General features: G+C 42.2%; 8 protein-coding genes across 8 annotated transcripts; 3 read left to right on the top strand and 5 right to left on the bottom strand.

Moving 5' to 3' along the window:
* The first annotated feature begins 37 nt into the window (after nucleotides 1-37).
* On the top strand, nucleotides 38-1,436 carry K450DRAFT_235254 (uncharacterized protein). The gene has a single exon (XM_051588054.1). It carries the CDS (start codon nucleotides 164-166, stop codon nucleotides 983-985), a length of 822 nt encoding a protein of 273 aa, XP_051445925.1. The 5' UTR covers nucleotides 38-163; the 3' UTR covers nucleotides 986-1,436.
* Nucleotides 1,168-3,677, bottom strand: K450DRAFT_235241 (uncharacterized protein). The gene is made up of 10 exons (XM_051588053.1): nucleotides 3,025-3,677; nucleotides 2,915-2,960; nucleotides 2,745-2,851; nucleotides 2,376-2,646; nucleotides 2,233-2,318; nucleotides 1,936-2,171; nucleotides 1,801-1,874; nucleotides 1,626-1,706; nucleotides 1,429-1,554; nucleotides 1,168-1,350 (listed from the first exon to the last, which is right to left on the bottom strand). Exons 1-9 carry the CDS (start codon nucleotides 3,492-3,494, stop codon nucleotides 1,429-1,431), a joined length of 1,497 nt encoding a protein of 498 aa, XP_051445924.1. The 5' UTR covers nucleotides 3,495-3,677; the 3' UTR covers nucleotides 1,168-1,350.
* A 316-nt stretch (nucleotides 3,678-3,993) lies between these two features.
* Nucleotides 3,994-6,483, bottom strand: K450DRAFT_235227 (uncharacterized protein). Its single transcript, XM_051588052.1, has 5 exons — nucleotides 6,121-6,483; nucleotides 5,837-6,040; nucleotides 5,596-5,758; nucleotides 5,059-5,525; nucleotides 3,994-4,988 (listed from the first exon to the last, which is right to left on the bottom strand). Exons 1-5 carry the CDS (start codon nucleotides 6,316-6,318, stop codon nucleotides 4,107-4,109), a joined length of 1,914 nt encoding a protein of 637 aa, XP_051445923.1. The 5' UTR covers nucleotides 6,319-6,483; the 3' UTR covers nucleotides 3,994-4,106.
* Nucleotides 6,484-9,599: 3,116 nt separating this feature from the next.
* K450DRAFT_208332 (uncharacterized protein) lies at nucleotides 9,600-11,298 on the top strand. Its single transcript, XM_051584763.1, has 2 exons — nucleotides 9,600-9,796; nucleotides 9,862-11,298. The coding sequence occupies exons 1-2, from the start codon at nucleotides 9,655-9,657 to the stop codon at nucleotides 11,013-11,015; spliced, it is 1,296 nt and encodes a 431-aa protein (XP_051445922.1). The 5' UTR covers nucleotides 9,600-9,654; the 3' UTR covers nucleotides 11,016-11,298.
* A 905-nt stretch (nucleotides 11,299-12,203) lies between these two features.
* On the bottom strand, nucleotides 12,204-13,931 carry K450DRAFT_235214 (uncharacterized protein). Its single transcript, XM_051588051.1, has one exon. The coding sequence runs from the start codon at nucleotides 13,688-13,690 to the stop codon at nucleotides 12,323-12,325; it is 1,368 nt and encodes a 455-aa protein (XP_051445921.1). The 5' UTR covers nucleotides 13,691-13,931; the 3' UTR covers nucleotides 12,204-12,322.
* Nucleotides 13,932-14,011: 80 nt separating this feature from the next.
* Nucleotides 14,012-16,109, bottom strand: K450DRAFT_279593 (uncharacterized protein). The gene has a single exon (XM_051593337.1). The coding sequence runs from the start codon at nucleotides 16,057-16,059 to the stop codon at nucleotides 14,062-14,064; it is 1,998 nt and encodes a 665-aa protein (XP_051445920.1). The 5' UTR covers nucleotides 16,060-16,109; the 3' UTR covers nucleotides 14,012-14,061.
* Nucleotides 16,110-16,333: 224 nt separating this feature from the next.
* Nucleotides 16,334-17,811, top strand: K450DRAFT_235211 (uncharacterized protein). The gene is made up of 7 exons (XM_051588050.1): nucleotides 16,334-16,450; nucleotides 16,523-16,660; nucleotides 16,729-16,802; nucleotides 16,866-17,058; nucleotides 17,119-17,288; nucleotides 17,356-17,523; nucleotides 17,583-17,811. Exons 2-7 carry the CDS (start codon nucleotides 16,625-16,627, stop codon nucleotides 17,713-17,715), a joined length of 774 nt encoding a protein of 257 aa, XP_051445919.1. The 5' UTR covers nucleotides 16,334-16,450; nucleotides 16,523-16,624; the 3' UTR covers nucleotides 17,716-17,811.
* Nucleotides 17,776-18,458, bottom strand: K450DRAFT_235205 (uncharacterized protein). The gene is made up of 3 exons (XM_051588049.1): nucleotides 18,293-18,458; nucleotides 18,191-18,222; nucleotides 17,776-18,127 (listed from the first exon to the last, which is right to left on the bottom strand). The coding sequence occupies exons 1-3, from the start codon at nucleotides 18,346-18,348 to the stop codon at nucleotides 17,907-17,909; spliced, it is 309 nt and encodes a 102-aa protein (XP_051445918.1). The 5' UTR covers nucleotides 18,349-18,458; the 3' UTR covers nucleotides 17,776-17,906.
* Nucleotides 18,459-18,663: the final 205 nt, after the last annotated feature.

Here is an 18,663-nt window from a genome sequence, read left to right as displayed (position 1 = left end):
TTCAGACTGGACCAATCGGAGAGAGTTTCAGCCGCATACGGAACCAAACGAAGGAACCTGGACCAAAGAACCTCCTGACACATTCGTTTTTTCTTTTTTCTCTTTAACCAACAACTCCCTCTCTCTCTCTCTCGACCCTTTAAAATCACAGCGCCTATCCTTGATGGATATCACTACACCCCAAGAACACATAAAAGTAGAAAAGGCTCCGTCCAAAGCCAACCGTACTCCCAAAAATAAAAAATCCAACCGCAAGTCTCCCAAAACCACTCCAAAAGGCGCTGTTACCATGACTCCTCCCACTGAACCACAACAAAAGTCTCCAAAGAAGCCTTCCAACAAGGCTGTGACATCACCTTCTCCACGAAAGAATACCCCTCGAAACGCAAAGAAGGCAAACTCTTCCCATCGCAAGTCATCAGTGTCCGCTAATTCTAGTGGCTCTTCGTCTGCCGAGGACAATGTTCCCCAGCTATCGTATGCTAGCAGTGGAACGGAATCTGATGACTCTGACCATTTTGATACCCAGCTTTCTTATGATATGTATGCTATGAATATTAACAGGTGCGTATATGAAAGCCCAACTTTTAATACATCGGCTGGTCCAGCCTTGACTAAATTGCTAAGATACCATAATAGCCAACAAGCAAAGCAAGCTGCTGGTCACCAGCCTCGCCGTCAAAAAGTGGCCATAGCTGCTACGCAAGATGCAAAGTATGCTGGCCCAACTTTTAGCAATGCACCTGCACCCAATAAGCTCCCTCTCCCTGGTTTCAACCATGCCCAAAAGGCTGCAACTGAAGTCGAACTGCAACGCAGGTCTCGAGATCTTTTCAATCTTTTGGTACCTCAACACCAACAACCTTTCACACCGCCAATGAACAATGTATATAACCCGCCTGTCCCGCAAATGAGTCACGAAAGAGCCTTAACCCTTAATGAAATCCAACAAGGACTGCGAGCAGTTCTCAAGATTCAGGCTTAGAGTAAACTTCCATTATATCCACTGCGACATCCACGAACGCTATTTGAACCTTGTTTTCTTTATATGTTTCCGGAAAACATTGTTCCTTATTTGAAATACTTCTATCTCTGTTTTGGCGTTCGCTCATATCGTATTGTATCATACTTCTTGTTTGCTTTCTGTTGTCGTTGCCGTTGTGTTTTTTTTTCTTTCTTTCTTTTTTTTTTTTTATTACCCCCATTCTCGTACATTCCTCTTTTTCATGTTTCTGTACAAAGATGTATGTTTCTTTTCATTCTATTGATTTCTGTTTCGTATTCTTTTATTTTCGTTATTACCGCTCTCCAACCATTCCAATCATCGCTTAAAACAAGTTGTATTTATGTCTCATTTTCATAAAGAATAACTGTTTTGTCAAAACAAAAGCTCTTCTTGTTACATTGATGCTCGTAGTGTTGGCCTACCTAAAAGGTATTTAGTGTAGGTGCGATGTTGAAAACACACGCTGTTTTTTGCTTCACTTCATCGATGGTAACGCCTTTGGCTAGCTCTGTTAATGTCAGACCTTCCTTGTTGACCTGGAACACACACTGAGGCAATAGCACTGGTTAGGTTTCTAGACTATTTTGGTGATGAAGCGTGGAATGAAAAACAAACATACGAGATCCGTGATAATTGTGTCGACACACCCGACACCGGTGAGAGGTAAGTCACAGTCATTGACGATTTTGGCATTACCGTTCTGATACATAGCAAGGTAAGAAAGAGTGACATATGAGCATGTTTGAAACTATCACCTGTTGTTCATTTTTCTGAAGACATTTATACTACTATACCTTGTCAACATGCTCCATGGTAACAATCACTTTGGTGTTCTTGGCAGCCACAAGGTCCATGGCGCCTCCAGGCCCTATAAAGAAAGCTTCAGTTTCTGGATATACTACAGACATAAGACAATAATTTTGCTCTACCTTTGACCATCTTGCGTGGAACCATCCAGTTTGCAAGATCTCCTTTCCTGGAGACTTGTAGAGCCCCCAGAATGGTAACGTCAATATGAGAGCCGCGTATAAGAGAGAACGACTCATCACTTGCAAAGATAGATGCTCCAGTTGTCAGAGTAACCGTTTCTTTTCCGGCATTGATCATATCTGGATCCTCTTGGCCACGTTGTGGATATGGTCCCAAGCCAAGGATTCCATTTTCGCTGCCAATGAGGACCGTGAGAAAATAAGTTAATTGATGTACCCAAGAGGAAGGATTCCTACCTCTGAAGCTTGAGATTTACTCCTTCTTCAACATAATTGCTAGCAGCCATAGGCATGCCAATACCAAGGTTCACATAATCGCCATCCTATAAAGAACTCGTCAGCGTATGATCTATGTCTATATTTCGATAAATTACAATTACCTTGAACTCCTTCGCCGCCCTTCGTACAATCTTCTCTCGGCGTTTGGCGGCAGGAGAGTCGGTATTCTCACTCTCCTTACCATCACTTGCAACAGTGAGCTTCTCAATCCTCTTTTCATAGTGCTCGCCCTTTATAAGACGGTGAACATAAACGCCAGGTAAATGTATTTGGTCAGGGTCCAGAGTACCAACAGGGACGATCTCTTCAACTTCGGCAATTGTACATTTGGCTGCCTTTGCCATGACGGGATTGAAGTTCCTAGCCGAACCCCTAAAATCGAAACAATCATTTAATGAGGTGTACTTTGAGCACCAGAAAGCTTCACTGAAGACTGATGTGTAAACCAGTAAAGCTGTACGTGTACACACCTAAATATCAGATTTCCCTCTTCGTCACCTTTCCAAGCTTTCACAAACGCAAAGTCTCCTGTGATGCCTTCTTCCATGATATATTTTTGTCCGTTAAACTCTCTAACCTGATTTCACCAGTATGGTCAGCTCCAGAAGGTACATTATAGTCAGTAGCTCATTAATCTCACCTCGCGTGCCTTGCTATAGATCTCAACTTTGCCATTCTTGTCATATCTAAATCGAAATGTATGTCAACATGAAGCTGACACAAGCGTTTACACAGCATCTTAAACCCTACTTGATCGGAAGCTTGCCTTCTTGTATCAATGTACCATAAGCAGTTGGCGTGTAAAATGCGGGTATTCCACTTCCACCAGCTCGAACTCGTTCTGCTAGCGAGCCTTGAGGCGTCAACTCAACTTCCAGATCTCCATTAAGGTACTGTTTCTCGAACTCTTTGTTTTCACCAACATAGGAAGCAATCATACGCTTGACTTGTCTGGTTTGTAGCAAGAGTCCAAGACCAAAGTTGGTTACTCCAGCATTGTTTGAAACGACGGTTAACCCCTTGACATGTGTATTCTTGTTGAGCGCGGCAATGAGATTTTCTGGAATACCGCATAAGCCGAATCCTCCGACTAGCAGCTTGGAGTTACTTGGTATGTCTTTGACGGCCTCATCAGCCGACTTCAGGACCTTAGAAAAGTTATTGGTGGAGTATGCTCGTAGCCAGAGCGGCTTCTGTGTACGTGTTAACAAGCGAAGCATGAAGAGAAAAAGAAACGAGACAGGTATCAGTGACTGAGAGAACAATCCCTTTTATGGTGATTTGAAGCCCAGTCACTCAACGTCGCAATTTATCGCCGCGTGCAAAACTGAAAGACAGGACAAGGTCAGTACGCAGCAATGGAATACATATATTGATAGTAGTGGCATTTATCAGCTCTTTTCAAGAGTCAAACTTTGAATCGTTTTTGCTCCAAGGTCTCATACATTTGGCAAATAAAAAATTGCCAGTCAAATGGGGAAATGTTCGCACGATCGGCCATAAACTTTCTTCCGGGGATGTGTGCGAACGAGCAGCTGGATTCTGTTGAAGATTGGTTTTTAATATTACTTTGTGCAGGTGGTGGTGGTAGGTTACAATTCAACATGGAAAAAACAAATTATAGAGAAAGAAAAAAGAGGAGGTGGTAAAAGTATCTTAAAAAATACTGATCATAGGTGCATGTATGTTGAATACAGGGGGGGAAAAAACAGTATAGGAAGCACCATCAGTGTATAAAGCCCAAAGGCTGATATATCTATTCAGAATAAGACAAAAAGAAGAAGACAATATCAGAGCTTGGGGTTGTCACAAAATGTGTATGTTCACAGAGTCTAGTTAGCAGCATCAGCGGAAGAGCGTCGAAGTCTTCTGGAGATTTCTCCGTCAATTTCTAGGTCAAAGTATCTCCAAATTCCAGCCTCATCTTGGAAGTCGTTGTTGACGATATTGATAAGGTACCAGTTGTCGTGAATTTCAGTCAGCAATTTTGAAGACTCGCTATTGGTCTCATAAATTCGTGCCCACTCTTGCCAAAGTTCGAAGGCTTCATCTTTCCAGGCCATGAAAGCAGTTGACTCGACAATGGTAGGCTGAAGAATTTCTTTGCCAGGGAACACACCCCATGTAACAGCATTGGGAGTATCGCTCTGAGTGTTTGTTCGTAAATCACCGTTGCTGTTAACAGCAAAGTATGTTATTTCCGGGTTGGTGCTAATCTTGGCGATCAAATCGTCTAGTTGTTCTGGTGCTACGAAAAACTCTAGATAGGCCTTTTGGAACACATAACCGTTCTTGGGTCCCCAACCGTAAGTCAAGTCGCTGCTCTTAACACCATTGACGGCAGGCTGTGAGTTGATCGTGAGGTATCCCAGAAGGTTGATTGCTGAAAGACGTTGACGAATTATGTCGGTTTCGCGATCAAGCTGTTGTGCGCACCAAGGTAAAGCCTCCAACTTTCCTTTACAATATCTTGCAAAAAGCATAGCAATGTCATCCAGACAAGTAGGATGACCCCACATCTTCAGACACTCTGGGGTAGGGTATTTGAGTGAAACGCCATAACCATCCAGCTCACCGAAAGCAGGCGAGCGAGAATCACCCCAACGACCGTTAGGAAATTCGTCCCAGGACTCTGTTCGCTGAATATAACTCTTTGTTCGGTTCTTCCAGAAAATGGGTCTAACGTTTTCCTTTGTTCGCTTTGCGTGCAGAGACTAGATAAGGAGAGTTCAAGTTAGTAAAGAAGAACACAGCCTGTACTTCTATAAGTAGACATGAACTTACGGGATTCCATGGTAGAGGTTTAACATTCTCGCTGGGTGCGGTATAGCCTAACCTCTCCAAAATTAATCTAGTAGATCGCTCAAGATTGAAGGTGTAGATGTGGAAACCGCGAATGCCTTCTTCCAACATTCTCTTAATGAACTTCACAGCTAAGTCGATACCATAGTCCTTCACAGCAGCATCATCGTCCTTGATGAGCTCCAGATCCTTCCAAATGTGCTCGGGAACATAGTTGTTGTTGAAAGAAATGACGCGCTTGAGACCATTGTAGTTTTGAATGGGAAGAATACCAGGAAGAATTGGGCAAGTAATTCCGATAGCACGGCAACGCTTAACGAAATCCAAGAACATCTCAATGTCGAAGAACAGTTGAGTGACAATGATATCAGCACCAGCATCAACCTTTTCTTTCAAATGCTGAAGATCATCCTCTTTGCTAGGGTTGTCAACATGGCCCTCAGGATGTCCTGCGAATCCAACAGTGGTAAGGAACGAAGCCTTGCGAGATAGAGGAGTCAATCTTACAATTGTCCTTACCAGCAACAGCAATACCAAAATAGTCTCCATACTGCTCACGGATGTATTTAACAAGATCCTCAGCATATTGGAATCCGCCTTCACAAGATTCCCACGTATCTTTGCCTCTAGGAGGATCCCCTCGAAGAGCCAAAATATTTTGGCATCCACATTCTTTTGCAAGCTGTAGAAGTTGATGATAAGCAAATGTACAGTATTCTCTTTCAATCCCAAATTAGTAAGTGGTGGAGCTTCCTGTTACCTTGAGCGCAGTGTCGATTTTCTCCTTAGGCATGTTGGTGCATGTCAAATGCATCATGGTCTCCAGCCCATAGACAGATTGAGCAGTGGATACAATCTCAGAGGTCAAGTCAGCTGAAACACCACCAGCACCCCATGTAACGTCGATAAATTCTGGCCCAAGTCGATACATTCGCTCCATGCGGTCATAAAGGTTGACTACGCCCTAAGGTGCAATGACGGTATATGAGTCATTGTGAGCAATACCGTGATGAAATCGACAGGAGGTTACAGTTATCATCTTACCTGTTGAGTCTTGGGAGGGAAATACTCAAAGGACCAGTAAACACGTCCTTCTTCTTCTGCCTTTCTGATCTTGTCAATTACCTTCATTTCACCTGGATGTGGAAAAAAAAAACTCGGTGCAATGCCGGACCGCTTTTTTTTTTTTTTATGGTTTTTTCTCCCCAATTGGAACCGTCGCTGCTCTAATATAAAAGGCATTGGTAACCGTTCAACAGTGAGGCTTCCACGTTTGAGCAATGTAGGCGATTAGTTGCATACCTCTGTTTTGTTATGAATACTTATTGCCTTCAATTCTCAATCCTGAATCTTATAGTTATATGGTTGTCCAAAAGAAACAGCGTTGATTGCACATTGCTTACAAAAAACATGAAATTGTCATTTATGTCGAACATGGATATTCCAAGAGTCTCAACAAGACTTACTCTGAAGTTTACGTATCAATCAGGAATATCTCCATCGTTCGTGAATAAATTAGTTACACTCATTAGGAAGAATGAAACCGAATGAAGATACAGCTATGAATCGAGAATGGATACTGTTCCCACATCATACAGAAATACACTTGTTGTACCTGAAAGCTTTAGTGCACGCTATGAAATACATAAATTAAGGCAAAGAATTTCGTTCCTCGTTCATTTGAAATCTTCCAGCACTCTCTATTCTATCATCCCTGGTATCACAGCTATGCCAGTAACCGATAAAACCGCATTATGCACGCAGGATACTTCTACCCTGATCGACAAAGTAGCCAATGTCTGTTCCCTTTAGATAGCTTCTTCCCAAATTCCCAAGTATAGGGTACTTGTTGTGCTGATTAAACTTCATTAAATTGCCACAACTGCAGTAGATCTTTACAAATGCTAACTGGAGCATATTGATAAAATTAGCCTGATTATCCTGATCAGTGCAAGGAGGTCCTCTCCTATGCACTGCATAAGCAGTCGACTGTATTTTCCCCTCTCCTGTTGCCGATTACTACTTTCAAATTGGTAAAGTATAAGATGCGGTTCTTTGTCTTTGTTTTGTTGTAATCACTTTAGAAGATACCGTCTATACTCATCGTCTCATATGCAAGCATCACTTTAATCTTTGCCATGGGAGCAATGATTTTATCTTGCGGTCCCGGTTCTCTACCGCTAACAGTGGAGCAATACACTACATATCTAACGATAATTTAAACAAAATGCTTCCTGTTCTAATCGATCGATGCCAAAATCTCTCAAAGGATGTAACAGTCATTCAAAATACCACACCTAATTTTATTGTTGCTTGTTCAGTTTTTGCATGTAGAGGTCAGAAATTGCTTATATATCCAGGAAAATCCTATTTTGTCCTGCCACAGGTTTGGTCTATAATGATGGTGAAATCCTAGTGATTTTGACACAAAGTTGTATACTCTATAAATAAAGTAGTGGTAACAATAACGATTAAGCACCTCACAAAATTTCTATAATAAATGGGAAAAATTCGTTACTAATGGATATCCTCAGGGTGAAATGATATTAGATTTTTATTCACATGTATACATAGACCTGTTTGCTAATGTATAGCAAGCCATGTCCTTTCGAATGGTACTCCATCTTACTGTTATCATCGTTCCCTCTATTTTCTAAGTTTGTCGGCCGCCATTGCGCAAGGAAGCTTTTTCTTGGAGATGCAAACGTACTTAGGTTCATATCTCTGGTTTTAACTTTCGCCAGCAGATTGCGTTCAAATCTTACAATTATAAACTCTTCTCCTTTGAGTTGCATAAGCAGTCAAGTGCATTTACCCCTTTCTTTTCATCATAATAGCGTCTCAAGATTCATATTATAAATATAGATGTTTTCCTGCCCGATTAGCTACACGCCACTTATCCAGCCGACATTACCCCACATACTCATCCATGGGAAGGTTCTCCATCATCTTAGTCCTCACATCAATCATTCTTTCATGTGGTCCTAAACTATCTGCCGCTGATGGGGTGATACTATACCGTACAGTTGAAGGCGACGTTACAGTATTGCCCACCAATACAGGCGTATGTCAAAATTTTTCAAAAGGGGCGCTAATGGTTCAAAACCACACACCTGGCTTCACTCGCGTTTTCGTCAGGCTTAATTGTCAAGGACCGCAAGCTGTTATTTACCCTAGAGACGTCCGCGTCCAGTCCACTGGTCTTATATACTCTTTAATGACTGTATAATAAATTTTAAATAGAATGATCATTTGAAAAAATGAATGAATAGACGTGACTAGGTGCAAGGATAGTTGAGCTAACTATGAAGGAAAGTAGCAGAAACAGTAATGCTTGCTGCTATACAACAATGGAGCCTGACTTATCTACACAGTCAGCAACAAGAGATCAAGAGCTATGTACCTTCGTTTATTCATTCAGCACATCTTTAGGTATGAAGAAAGGAAATCCTTTTTGTTTAACTTCGGGACAAGTTGTACCTTGAATTCGCACTCCAGTGCATAGGCAATCGTATTTTGATGGTCCGAAGGGGCCGAACAGTGCGATGCAAGTCGCTTGTAGCCAGCTGTCAATATTAACTTTCATTTAATATAATCCACTACGCGTCTTGAGTTCGTTTTGTTTCTTAAATTACGCCTCTCACAAGCGCTATTTCATCGTGCATCACGATTGTTCCACTGCAATGGTTGAATCGCTGACCCGAGAATGGCATTCCAACTACATGTGGAGCAACTGGTGATTGTTGGGCTTGCACGAACGTGGCCAACGCCCAACATACAAAAGCGCTACTCGACTCTCAGGATTACTTGTTTCGTGCCAACACCACGCCACTTTTTGTTGGGCCTCAGGTAGTCATGTTCTGCAGCTCCTTCGTGAGAACAAAGCAGAAGTCCTTCACTTTGTCCTTTGTCAGTACCTCTTGTTTGCCAGGTTAAACCGCGCCTGAATATAACATTGTACTCTGTGAACGTGCTTACGAACTTTAATCGGTGCGGTGTTGGTTAACGGTGAAAGCGACAAATTTTCATTGCCAGCAATGAAAAATTTCAGTAGCAGGGTTAGGGTTTTCTTTGGAAGTTTATCACATCATCTTGCGCAAACTTGAAGGTTGCCCATTGTTGCTAATGGCTTCGTGGCTATTCTCCACAAAGTTATTTATATTTTTGTGCTGCAAATACTACCTGTTATTTGTCAAATCTTATCCACATCAAGGGTCCCAACAGCTGAACTGAACGTGCAAGTGATTGAAGTATTGGTGATGTAAACTAAGTACGAATAAGGTATGCGGAGAAGTGTCATCTCATCTGCCTGTTACCAGCAAGAGATTTCTTAGTCAATAGTGTGGGTCCGCGTCTGAGCAACACGCGCGTACCGGCTCAGCTAAATCTTTTGATCTGAAGGCGATGCCCAAATATGGAAGACCGGGCGAGATGATCTTGTAGGACTGTCTTGTGACTTTCATCTACTAAGATAATCGCCTGAAACGAGTTTGGTTTGTGTGAGACGCTATATAAGCCTGGAAGTTTCCTTCGTTTTTATTAGTTTACCCCAAACTTTTTTTCACCTCTTCACACAACATGCCTGAACAGACGAACGGACAAACCAACGGAAACAATCCTGACCGCCCAAGAGAGCCTATTGTCTCTCCATATCAATCCAAGTATCCCGACCCTATGTCCAATGTTTCCAACTTTAAGATCATTGAGTCTACTCTCAGAGGTAAGTTTTTTCGAGACAAAAGTTTTAGCCCAGTAAAAATTCTCATAGCCCAATACTTTCTTTAGAGGGTGAACAATTCGCCAATGCTTTCTTCGATACTGCTAAGAAGATCGAGATTGCCAAGGCTTTGGATGACATCGGTGTAGATTATCTCGAGTTGACCTCACCAATGGCCAGCGAGCAGTCTCGTCTTGACTGTACCGCTATTGCCAACCTTGGTCTTAAGGCCAAAATTCTTACCCACATTCGTTGCCATATGGATGATGCTAAGGTTGCCATCTCCACTGGTGTTGATGGTCTTGATGTCGTCATTGGAACATCTTCCTACCTCCGAGAGTTTTCTCATGGCAAGGATATGGACTATATCACTGCCAAGGCTATTGAAGTTATCACATTCATCAAGAAGTCTGGCCTCGAAGTTCGATTTTCAACTGAAGATTCCTTCCGCTCAGATCTTGTCGATTTGTTGAGCATTTACAAGGCTGTTGACAAGATTGGTGTCAACCGTGTTGGTATTGCTGATACCGTCGGATGTGCCAACCCTCGTCAAGTCTACGAACTCGTCAAAACTTTGAGAAGTGTTGTCAGCTGCGATATTGAGTGCCATTTCCATAACGACACTGGATGCGCTATCGCAAACGCTTATGCCGCTCTGGAAGCTGGTGCTACACATATTGATACCTCCGTCCTCGGTATTGGTGAGAGAAACGGAATTACTCCTCTCGGTGGTCTCTTTGCACGTATGTATGCTGGTGACAAGGAGTATGTCAAGAACAAGTACAACCTTCACAAGATCAGAGATGTTGAAAACATCGTTGCTGAGGCCGTTGAAGTCACCGTTCCTTTCAACAACTATATCACCGGTTACTGTGCTTTCACCCACAAGGCTGGTATCCACGCTAAAGCTATCTTGAACAACCCATCAACGTACGAAATTTTGAAGCCAGAAGATTTCGGTATGACGAGATATGTCAGCATTGGACACAGACTTACTGGATGGAATGCTGTGAAGAACCGTGTTGAACAACTCAACCTTGACCTTACTGATGAAGATGCTAAGGCAGTTACTCAAAAGATCAAGGCTCTCGCTGATGTCCACGGTGCTTTGTCTTTGGACATGGTTGACGGTCTTCTCAAGAAGTTCCATGAAGCCAAGGGTGATGGAACCCACAAGGAAGTGCTCAACCTCATTGAGTCACCAGCACAAATCGTCGCCTAAACCCATCTGTTCTTCCACACATGCATATTCACACTCGATTTTTTTCTTTTCATCCTATTTTTGGAGAGTTTTAAATGAGATGCGGTTTTGATTCATTGGCCAGTATTTGGTTCTCCCATCCATCTTGTACAAAGCACCATGTTTCTCGATGAGAGAGGCAATACATTTTTTAAAAAAGAAACATCACCTTTTGTAAAGTATACAATAAAGCCGTCATCTTGTCGACGAATAATCATTACAAAGTGTGCCAACTTGTGGAGTTTTTGGATGTCCACTATTCTCGACACAGCCTTATGATGCGTATGACTGAAAATGATGTAACGAAAAAGTATGTTCATGTTCTGCTTTTTATTTGTTGAAAAAGGGAGTATGTACAAAAGCATTGAAAATATCATTGGTTTGAGGTATTACGTGATAGATCATGGTACGAAAGAAAAGAAAAAGACGATGCAGGTTTGCTATTTGGCTTCGAGGAAGTATGGACAATGTCTACGTGAGACAAATATATGTAAGAAAGAAAATAATATGTTACAGGTCTGACAGATCCAGCATTAGTTAGTATTGGTATGATCAACGCCATAGCTAATTGTGGTAGTCATGGTGGTGCTTATGCCTTCGTGGTTGATAACCGGTTTTGCGCATATGAGCTTCTTCAGACTTTCGACGGGCTTGAAGTAATTGCTTGTTAGTCCACTCCCACAAGGCACGAGTGTACATGGATTCGTGTTCATGAGCGAGTACGCCGTTGCTAGAAATATCCTTGCCAGAATTCATTTTTTGAAATGGAGAGGGAATTAAAATAAAGTCGTGGTCTGTGAAGTAAATGCAAAGCAAAAAACAAGCCAGGAGAAGATCAATTTATATCTTTCTCGCCTGCTTTACTTTACTTGGCTAGGCAAAATAGCGGTTTCGCTGAGATCGGTAGGGTCGGTCGGAGGATTAAATAGGAAAGAGACCGTACGATGTTCATATTTCAACACAGCAATCTGTGAATGAAAATGTCGTCATAGCTTCTCTGACGTTGACATTCCATAGCCTTCCTACAATAATAAAATAGGTTGTAATTGATACTCCCAAAATTAAAAAGAATGGCAATCATTCCAGCGAAGTTCGAATGCTTGAAATAAAGTTAAGATCAGACGATGAAAACAAAGTTGTTTTTGTTGCACAAATCTGTCCTTTCAATACCTCCTGCGCCACCGGCGTCATTGGTGTTCGAATAATGATGTTGAACTTCCAAATCGTACCTTGTCATAAAGGGCCAATCATAGTGATCGTCATAGAAAACACGTATTGTCATTTATTATTTACGTTGATAGCTGCAAAGCTATGCAATTGTCAATTTCGTGATGAAGTAAGATACATATATCGGTGTAAATGGGTTCACGATCTATCAGCCATCCATTGAGTAACGTAGTTAGTATTCGTTGACGTACATGCGTTTCTATCTGATTGTCTTTGAGCAATTCACACATTTTCCTTATAGCGCCTTCTACTTGCGGCTCTGTCAAAATTTTGACCAATAGCGCAGCGCCTATAAGATTAGCACAAGATGAGAGTGTGTCTACAGTACGAACGGCCCAAAGACGGTGACCGCATCGTTTAGCGGCCATTAGGCGATAAGTAGAATATTCCAGGAAAGCCTTCAAATTATCAGACAATGTGTATGTCATTTCGTTGCCATGATTAGGAAAGGCGGTATCCAGTCTTTTGAGAAGACGGACAAAGGCTGCTGCTGACGCTTTCGACCAGCGATCTTCTCTGTGCGTTCCAGATGAAACAAATACCACATGGTGAAATATTGTGTCTACGGCTGCCCGTAGTCGATTCCGCGTGTCAATGTCCTCAATCAAGACATAACGATGGGTATGAGAGACAATACCGCGAATGATTCTCTGATGAAGACATTCTTCTTCGATTAGTGAACCAGCCATGGCCTTAAATTGGGCAAGAGCAGGGTGCTCACGACGGGTTTCAGGTGAAGGATCGGGTATGTTATCATCATGGTCAGATCCATCAGCGGAGGGTGAGGACCAAAAATTATGACCGCTGTCGTGCGGGGTAACAGGAGATGCTTCTAATGAATCGGTATAATGGGCTATACCGCTTGTTGATGATGGATCAACTGATAATGCTGGACCATCAGATCGTGTTGCGAGGTTTATCCGAAGGGGACCAGCTTCGGCTGTTCGCATTGAGATGGTAGATCCAGTACCGAGCCTTGAATAAATACTATGTGCCGGAGAAGGAGAGACATTTACAGAAGGCGGTGTACGACGATGTGGTTCCAGCGGAGGCAATTTGGTAGAGATAGCATCCAGTGTGATAAGGGCTCCACGGAATTGAATACGGAACAAGCTTTCAGTATTAGACCGTAAATCAATCTTCCACACTCGTCGAATCACGTCCTTAGCCAAAGATCGTATTCGCTGAGATATTTGTAGCAATTGCCACAGATCGATTAACGGTATAAAGTTATTTAAAATATAGAGCAGAATGTCGTCTGGAAGATCCGTCAATGTTGGAAGTGGGTGACGCTGAGCGGGTAAATGGCTTAATTCCATAGGAAGGCGTCCGCACGCGATGTCGAGGGAAGCAATGGACTCACTATTCAGTGTTGTACAAGCAGTTGGTAGTGTGTACTGCAAGCTATCTGAAGCTGAACATGTTGCCATCGCTACCTGATTCCAGACGAACGAGTGAGAACTTGTTGGTGTGGGGGTGATACTTGGTTGCAAATATTTAACAATATAGGTGGGGGGGGGGAACAGCTACCCAGCTATTGCGGAACGAGAACTCGATGAATCTTGAGTTCTATCAGCTTGTTCACCAACTATTTTTTCTGGAATACTGAGTGTTCAGGCGTGTTATTTTCTATTGCAAAAAAGTCTCTGCAAGGAAAAGACCAGTTCACAGGAAATGGAAAAAAAACCAAAAAAAAGGACACACAACTTTCAGTTATGCCATATCAGGCAACTTGGGTCTCAAGAACATTTACAGCTTACACAACGAATGTGGTGTTCTACTTTTATTGTACATAACGAAATCAAATTCTATTATCGCATTGTCCACGCACGAGCCGGTATACTTTGAGGAGAGCATCACTACGCACTTCAAACTTGCTGTCATCCAGATGCTTCAAAATTTGCCCACCAAGTTGCCATTGCTTAGCTTCTGCGCAAGCATTCAGAAGCATGAACCAAGTGTCCTTTGTAGGCATTGTTCCATTCTCTCTCATTTTCTTCAGACATTCGACAGCATCTGGTAGTCGGCCATCATCGATCAGTCCTGAAATGATGAAGTGGTATGTTGCTCTACCTGGTTGTATACCACTCTGAAGCATCATTCGGAAAGTATTCATGGCTTTGGGGAGATTTCCATGTTGAACATATCCTTGTATAATATTAGTATATGTATGTACCGTAGGGTGCATCTCCCCTGATGCAAGTAGATCCTTAAAGGTACGTTCTGCTTCCGCCATATTATTATGCCGGATCCAACCATTTATCAGCACATTGTAAGTAAAAATATTTGGCTTCATCGATCCAGAGTGGTTGAAAAGTCCTAGTATTTGTTCGGTAGATGTTGGATTAAGATTTTCAAATATGGCGTCAATAAGTGTCGTATATGTCACAACATCAGGTTCTAGAGACCGCTCATATAAATTGGAAAGGACGGTGAAGGCACCTGAGAAATCGCGGGCTTTGGTCAGACCTTTGAGCAAAGTGTTGTAAGTGATCATATCTGGCTGAATCTTGGAATGAAGCATCTGAGTGTATAATTTTTTCGCTGCATCAGTTTCACGATTGTTGAGGAGGCCATTGATCACGGTGTTAAGGACAACGTCGTTGACTTGTACATTAGGGTCTTTCTGTAGCTGTTGAAACACCGCAAGCGCATGAGGAACCTGACGTGTCGCTAGAAATGACTTGATTAACTGATTATACAGTGCTATATCCAAAGCTACTTTTTCTGCTTGTATTCTTTGCACAATGGTAGCCAGCTGACCCTTATCTCGCTGCATTGCATACGTTTCTAGCATTAATGATGCTACATACGTATTAAGACGGAGGCCACTCTTGCATATGTCTCCATATATTGAGCTCACTTGGTCGTATTTTCTCTTGTCAATGTAGCCTTTCAGCAACGTAGTATAAGTTGATATGTCTATTTCATTTTGACTTTTGGTCAAGAGGGTGTATATTCTCTGAACGTCGGTCAGCTTGTTGGCTCGAAACAGCGATTGTAAATGTCGGTTCATTGCCTTTGGATCCTTCAACGCATTATCAGTAATAAGAGTTTGAGCTTCCTTCACAACCTTGGTATTTCGTGGTAAACAGCGATGGGCGAGTCTTTGAAAATCTTGCGTTGTGGGGGTCACATCCCATTCATGACAGTGGGAAAGCAGAACCCTGGCCCTATCCAATTGATTAAGTTGTATATACGCCGCTAACACAGAATTGATGGTAGCAATAGTTGGCTTGATATCGCTTTCGCTAAAATCCTTCTCCCAATTGGATATAATGGCGTCGTACTTGGCTTGAAATAACATTGACATGTAGTATTCGTTGTACTGCAGCACCGTCCATGAGTGACCCGCCTTTTTTTGGTCTTGAAGTACTTGCTCAACCATCTCTTCACTTCCCCATGCTTTTTTGTTCCATAGATATGATCGAAATGCTGCGAAATCTTCTTCGCTAAGGTGCTGAAGTAAATCTCGAGATTGCAAAAGTTCATATATTTGCGACGTTGAAGTAGATTGAGTTTCCAAAGCTGTACGAAACGAAGCCAAAATTTCGGTAGAGTCTTGTTTTTTCAAGTCTGCAATGCCCTTTTCTTGCGTTGATGTTGAGTACCTAGCTTGTTGCACTGCAACTGGCGTAACTTTGATCGTTATTTGCAAAGATCGTTCCAAATGAAGTCGCGTAGAGAAACTGACACTTGGTAACCGATTGCGGAAACCAGTGAGAAATCTGGCATTGGTCCAGCAACGCTGATTGCCACTACGTATAGCTGCTCGAGTCGCCGCCGAAGCAACTTGCATGAATGTTGTGTAATTAGTTATGAAGGTTTTGGTATGGGTGGCAGTTTTTGTCATAGCAAGAGACTTTTTGTTGAAAAATTGGAGCAGTCACTTGCAAGCCTGAAATTTCGAGGAACAGCAGAATCAATAGCGCTTCCGTTCAACGGAAACGCTGCAGTATGGCTACAACAGGAGACAGCACATTGACAGGAGAAATTCCTGCTTCGGGAGCTCTTCCTTTACTTTATGAACAAAGCTCTCAATTTCGGCACTGGCGTTTTAGCCACGCTCAACTTCACGACATTCGAGATACAGCCAACGCTACGGCAGTGGAGAGAGTGAAGACAAACTACGACCAGGAATTGGTACGTAGTCAATGAGTTTGTGAGAACCAGAAAATCTATGCACACATGTACTTTCGGTTTTCTCGACAGAAAGAATACAACGTGAAGCATGAACTGATACAATAATCAACTCCTCACAGGAAGCCAGTAAAGATTCAAGCAACAGCAAGGATACCCTGCAGTTCTTGAACGTTGACGAAGAGTTATCTCTTTGCATATTTTACGAATCTCGCTTACAGACTATGTGCAAAATGGTCAAGTTACCTGATGTCGTAATGGTAAGTTTAAACATGCTGAGTACAGCCGACAACTGCAATCTTTTGACTAAAAGTAAAATTGTCCACAGTATACAGCGGTAATGTACATGAAGCGATTTTTCCTCAACAACACGGTTATGGACTATCACCCTAAAGATGTTTTGTAAGCAACGAGCTTTTTGTCAAAGACTACGGCTTACTTTGTCTAATTTCAATCTTTCAACAGATATACTTGCTTGTTCTTGGCCACCAAAGCTGAAAACGAGCGTCTGTCTATAGACGAGTTTTGTCAAAAGCTGCGTGTTCCTTCAGCTGACAGTGTATTGAACCTGGAGTTCATAGTATCACAAGGTCTCAAATTTGAATATTGTATATATCACCCCTATCGTGCAGCATATGGTCTTTACTTGGATCTACAGGTACATTTTGTTCATCCCGATGGCGTATTGCAATGACTGCATATTAATATCTAGGATAAGTCTGTCATTACAGAAATGAAAAGCTTAAAATCTCTCTACAACAAGGCACAAGCAATCATATCCAAACTGGTCCTAACGGACGTACCATTCATTTATCAACCGTCTCAAATTGCACTGGCGGCTTTTATGGTGGCGGATAGTGAACCAACTATTGAAGAATCTATCAACCGGTATGCGACTCTTGAACCTCAAATAATCATCGTCTGTCGAGCGTCCCTACTGACATTCTGTTCCTAGTTACATTGACCTTCGATTCGCAGATCAAAAGGCCATGCTAATAAATATCAAAGACGATATTGCCGGCGTTTTGAGCAAATTTAAGTTGGTTACCACAGACGAAGCCAAAACGATTGATCGTCGACTAAGATCTTGTGCAAATCCAGCCAAGAATCCCGACTCTTCAATGTACGTGCCTATTCCTAAACTTTATATACGGTTACTGTCATTAACACGAGTGGTTACAGATATAAGAAGCGGCAAGCGGAAAGAGAGAAAGCAGATGAAGAAAAGCGGATCAAGAAATTGAAGGAACGGGAATTAAGTAGAGAGAGTCTAAATGATGTTGTAGTTGCAGTGGATAATGAAAGCGACGATTGATTGTAAAGCGAGATGGTTTTGTCCCGCTGATGACTTGAGCAAATGTACTAGATTTGTTGCCATTCATTCACTTTAGTGAGCCGAATAGATGATAATGTGTCGTCAAAAAATAATGTTATACAATTGGCTATCGCGGTATACTGGTGGTTGAGGAGTTTCAGTGGTGTGCAATGTACAAGATGGAGTTTACACTAGCGCGAAGCGTTCGAACCACTCGCAGGTTTTCCGGAACTTGCATCTGGAACACTGCTTCCAGTGCTGCCTTGTGTGCTGAGATTTCCAATAGCCCCTCCTGTAGCACCAAATACCGCTGTGGAGGTCAGGGAGTTATTAATATACTTTTGAAGCATTTGATTTTCATGGCTAAGTGATTGGTATTCGCTCTGGGCAGAATCAACTCGAGATATGAGAGCTATAAGAAAGAGGGATTAACGAAATTGAATAGCAGGCGTCTCTTTTGCATCGCGTTGGCTACCTCGCAAAGAGCCTTGAAGTTCCAAGACTTTGCTACAAGATTTCTAAATGGTAAGCAGGGAGAATGTGTAGGCACGTCCTGTCAATAGACACTCGCTTTTACCTTACAAGATGCTCCCTCTCTCCTGAATCTTCTTCATCCCAAGTCGGTTCTGTCATAGTCGTAATGGTAGGGAATATGGGTGAAACGGTAACTCAGAACTCATACTGTAATTACAGATTGGTGGCTTGCTTAAATTTGAATTTCTGACAAAGGGACTTTGATCAATCGTATCTTATTTTTTGTCACTGGCTGGTGCACAACTAACATGCCACGATTGGAACTTGTTGCACAACTCAAAGGTAAGAGCAAACTATAAATTGCAACGACTATATGTTTGTAGGGTGCTGCACTGAAATCGCTTCCGTCATACACTTTCTTCTGCTAATAACTGATTACACCCTTAGGTCATAATGACAGAGTCTGGCAGGTTG

Source organism: Umbelopsis ramanniana (genome assembly GCF_025399195.1).
Source record: "Umbelopsis ramanniana AG unplaced genomic scaffold K450scaffold_18, whole genome shotgun sequence".
NCBI classification, from domain to species: Eukaryota; Fungi; Mucoromycota; class Umbelopsidomycetes; order Umbelopsidales; family Umbelopsidaceae; genus Umbelopsis; species Umbelopsis ramanniana.
Note: the sequence above shows the minus strand (reverse complement) of the source record. Positions and strands in the feature narration are given on the sequence as shown.

Bases quoted from the DNA above. Each gene is read 5' to 3' on its own strand.
- K450DRAFT_235254 (XM_051588054.1), top strand. From the start codon at position 164: ATGGATATCACTACACCCCAAGAACACATAAAAGTAGAAAAGGCTCCG.
- K450DRAFT_208332 (XM_051584763.1), top strand. From the start codon at position 9,655: ATGCCTGAACAGACGAACGGACAAACCAACGGAAACAATCCTGACCGC. The intron at 9,797-9,861 runs GTAAGTTTTTTC...TACTTTCTTTAG, and splicing joins CATTGAGTCTACTCTCAGAG to AGGGTGAACAATTCGCCAAT.
- K450DRAFT_235241 (XM_051588053.1), bottom strand. From the start codon at position 3,494: ATGCTTCGCTTGTTAACACGTACACAGAAGCCGCTCTGGCTACGAGCA. The intron at 2,961-3,024 runs GTAGGGTTTAAG...ATTTCGATTTAG, and splicing joins GAAGGCAAGCTTCCGATCAA to ATATGACAAGAATGGCAAAG. The intron at 2,647-2,744 runs GTGTGTACACGT...TTTCGATTTTAG, and splicing joins GAGGGAAATCTGATATTTAG to GGGTTCGGCTAGGAACTTCA.
- K450DRAFT_235211 (XM_051588050.1), top strand. From the start codon at position 16,625: ATGTGCAAAATGGTCAAGTTACCTGATGTCGTAATG. The intron at 16,803-16,865 runs GTAAGCAACGAG...ATCTTTCAACAG, and splicing joins TATCACCCTAAAGATGTTTT to ATATACTTGCTTGTTCTTGG. The intron at 17,524-17,582 runs GTACGTGCCTAT...GAGTGGTTACAG, and splicing joins AAGAATCCCGACTCTTCAAT to ATATAAGAAGCGGCAAGCGG.
- K450DRAFT_235214 (XM_051588051.1), bottom strand. From the start codon at position 13,690: ATGGCAACATGTTCAGCTTCAGATAGCTTGCAGTACACACTACCAACT.
- K450DRAFT_235205 (XM_051588049.1), bottom strand. From the start codon at position 18,348: ATGACAGAACCGACTTGGGATGAAGAAGATTCAGGAGAGAGGGAGCAT. The intron at 18,223-18,292 runs GTAAAAGCGAGT...GAAATCTTGTAG, and splicing joins GAGAGGGAGCATCTTGTAAG to CAAAGTCTTGGAACTTCAAG. The intron at 18,128-18,190 runs GTAGCCAACGCG...TCTTTCTTATAG, and splicing joins ACTTCAAGGCTCTTTGCGAG to CTCTCATATCTCGAGTTGAT.
- K450DRAFT_235227 (XM_051588052.1), bottom strand. From the start codon at position 6,318: ATGCCTTTTATATTAGAGCAGCGACGGTTCCAATTGGGGAGAAAAAAC. The intron at 6,041-6,120 runs GTAAGATGATAA...ATTGCACCTTAG, and splicing joins TCCCTCCCAAGACTCAACAG to GGCGTAGTCAACCTTTATGA. The intron at 5,526-5,595 runs GTAAGGACAATT...TTGGATTCGCAG, and splicing joins TTTTGGTATTGCTGTTGCTG to GACATCCTGAGGGCCATGTT.
- K450DRAFT_279593 (XM_051593337.1), bottom strand. From the start codon at position 16,059: ATGCAAGTTGCTTCGGCGGCGACTCGAGCAGCTATACGTAGTGGCAAT.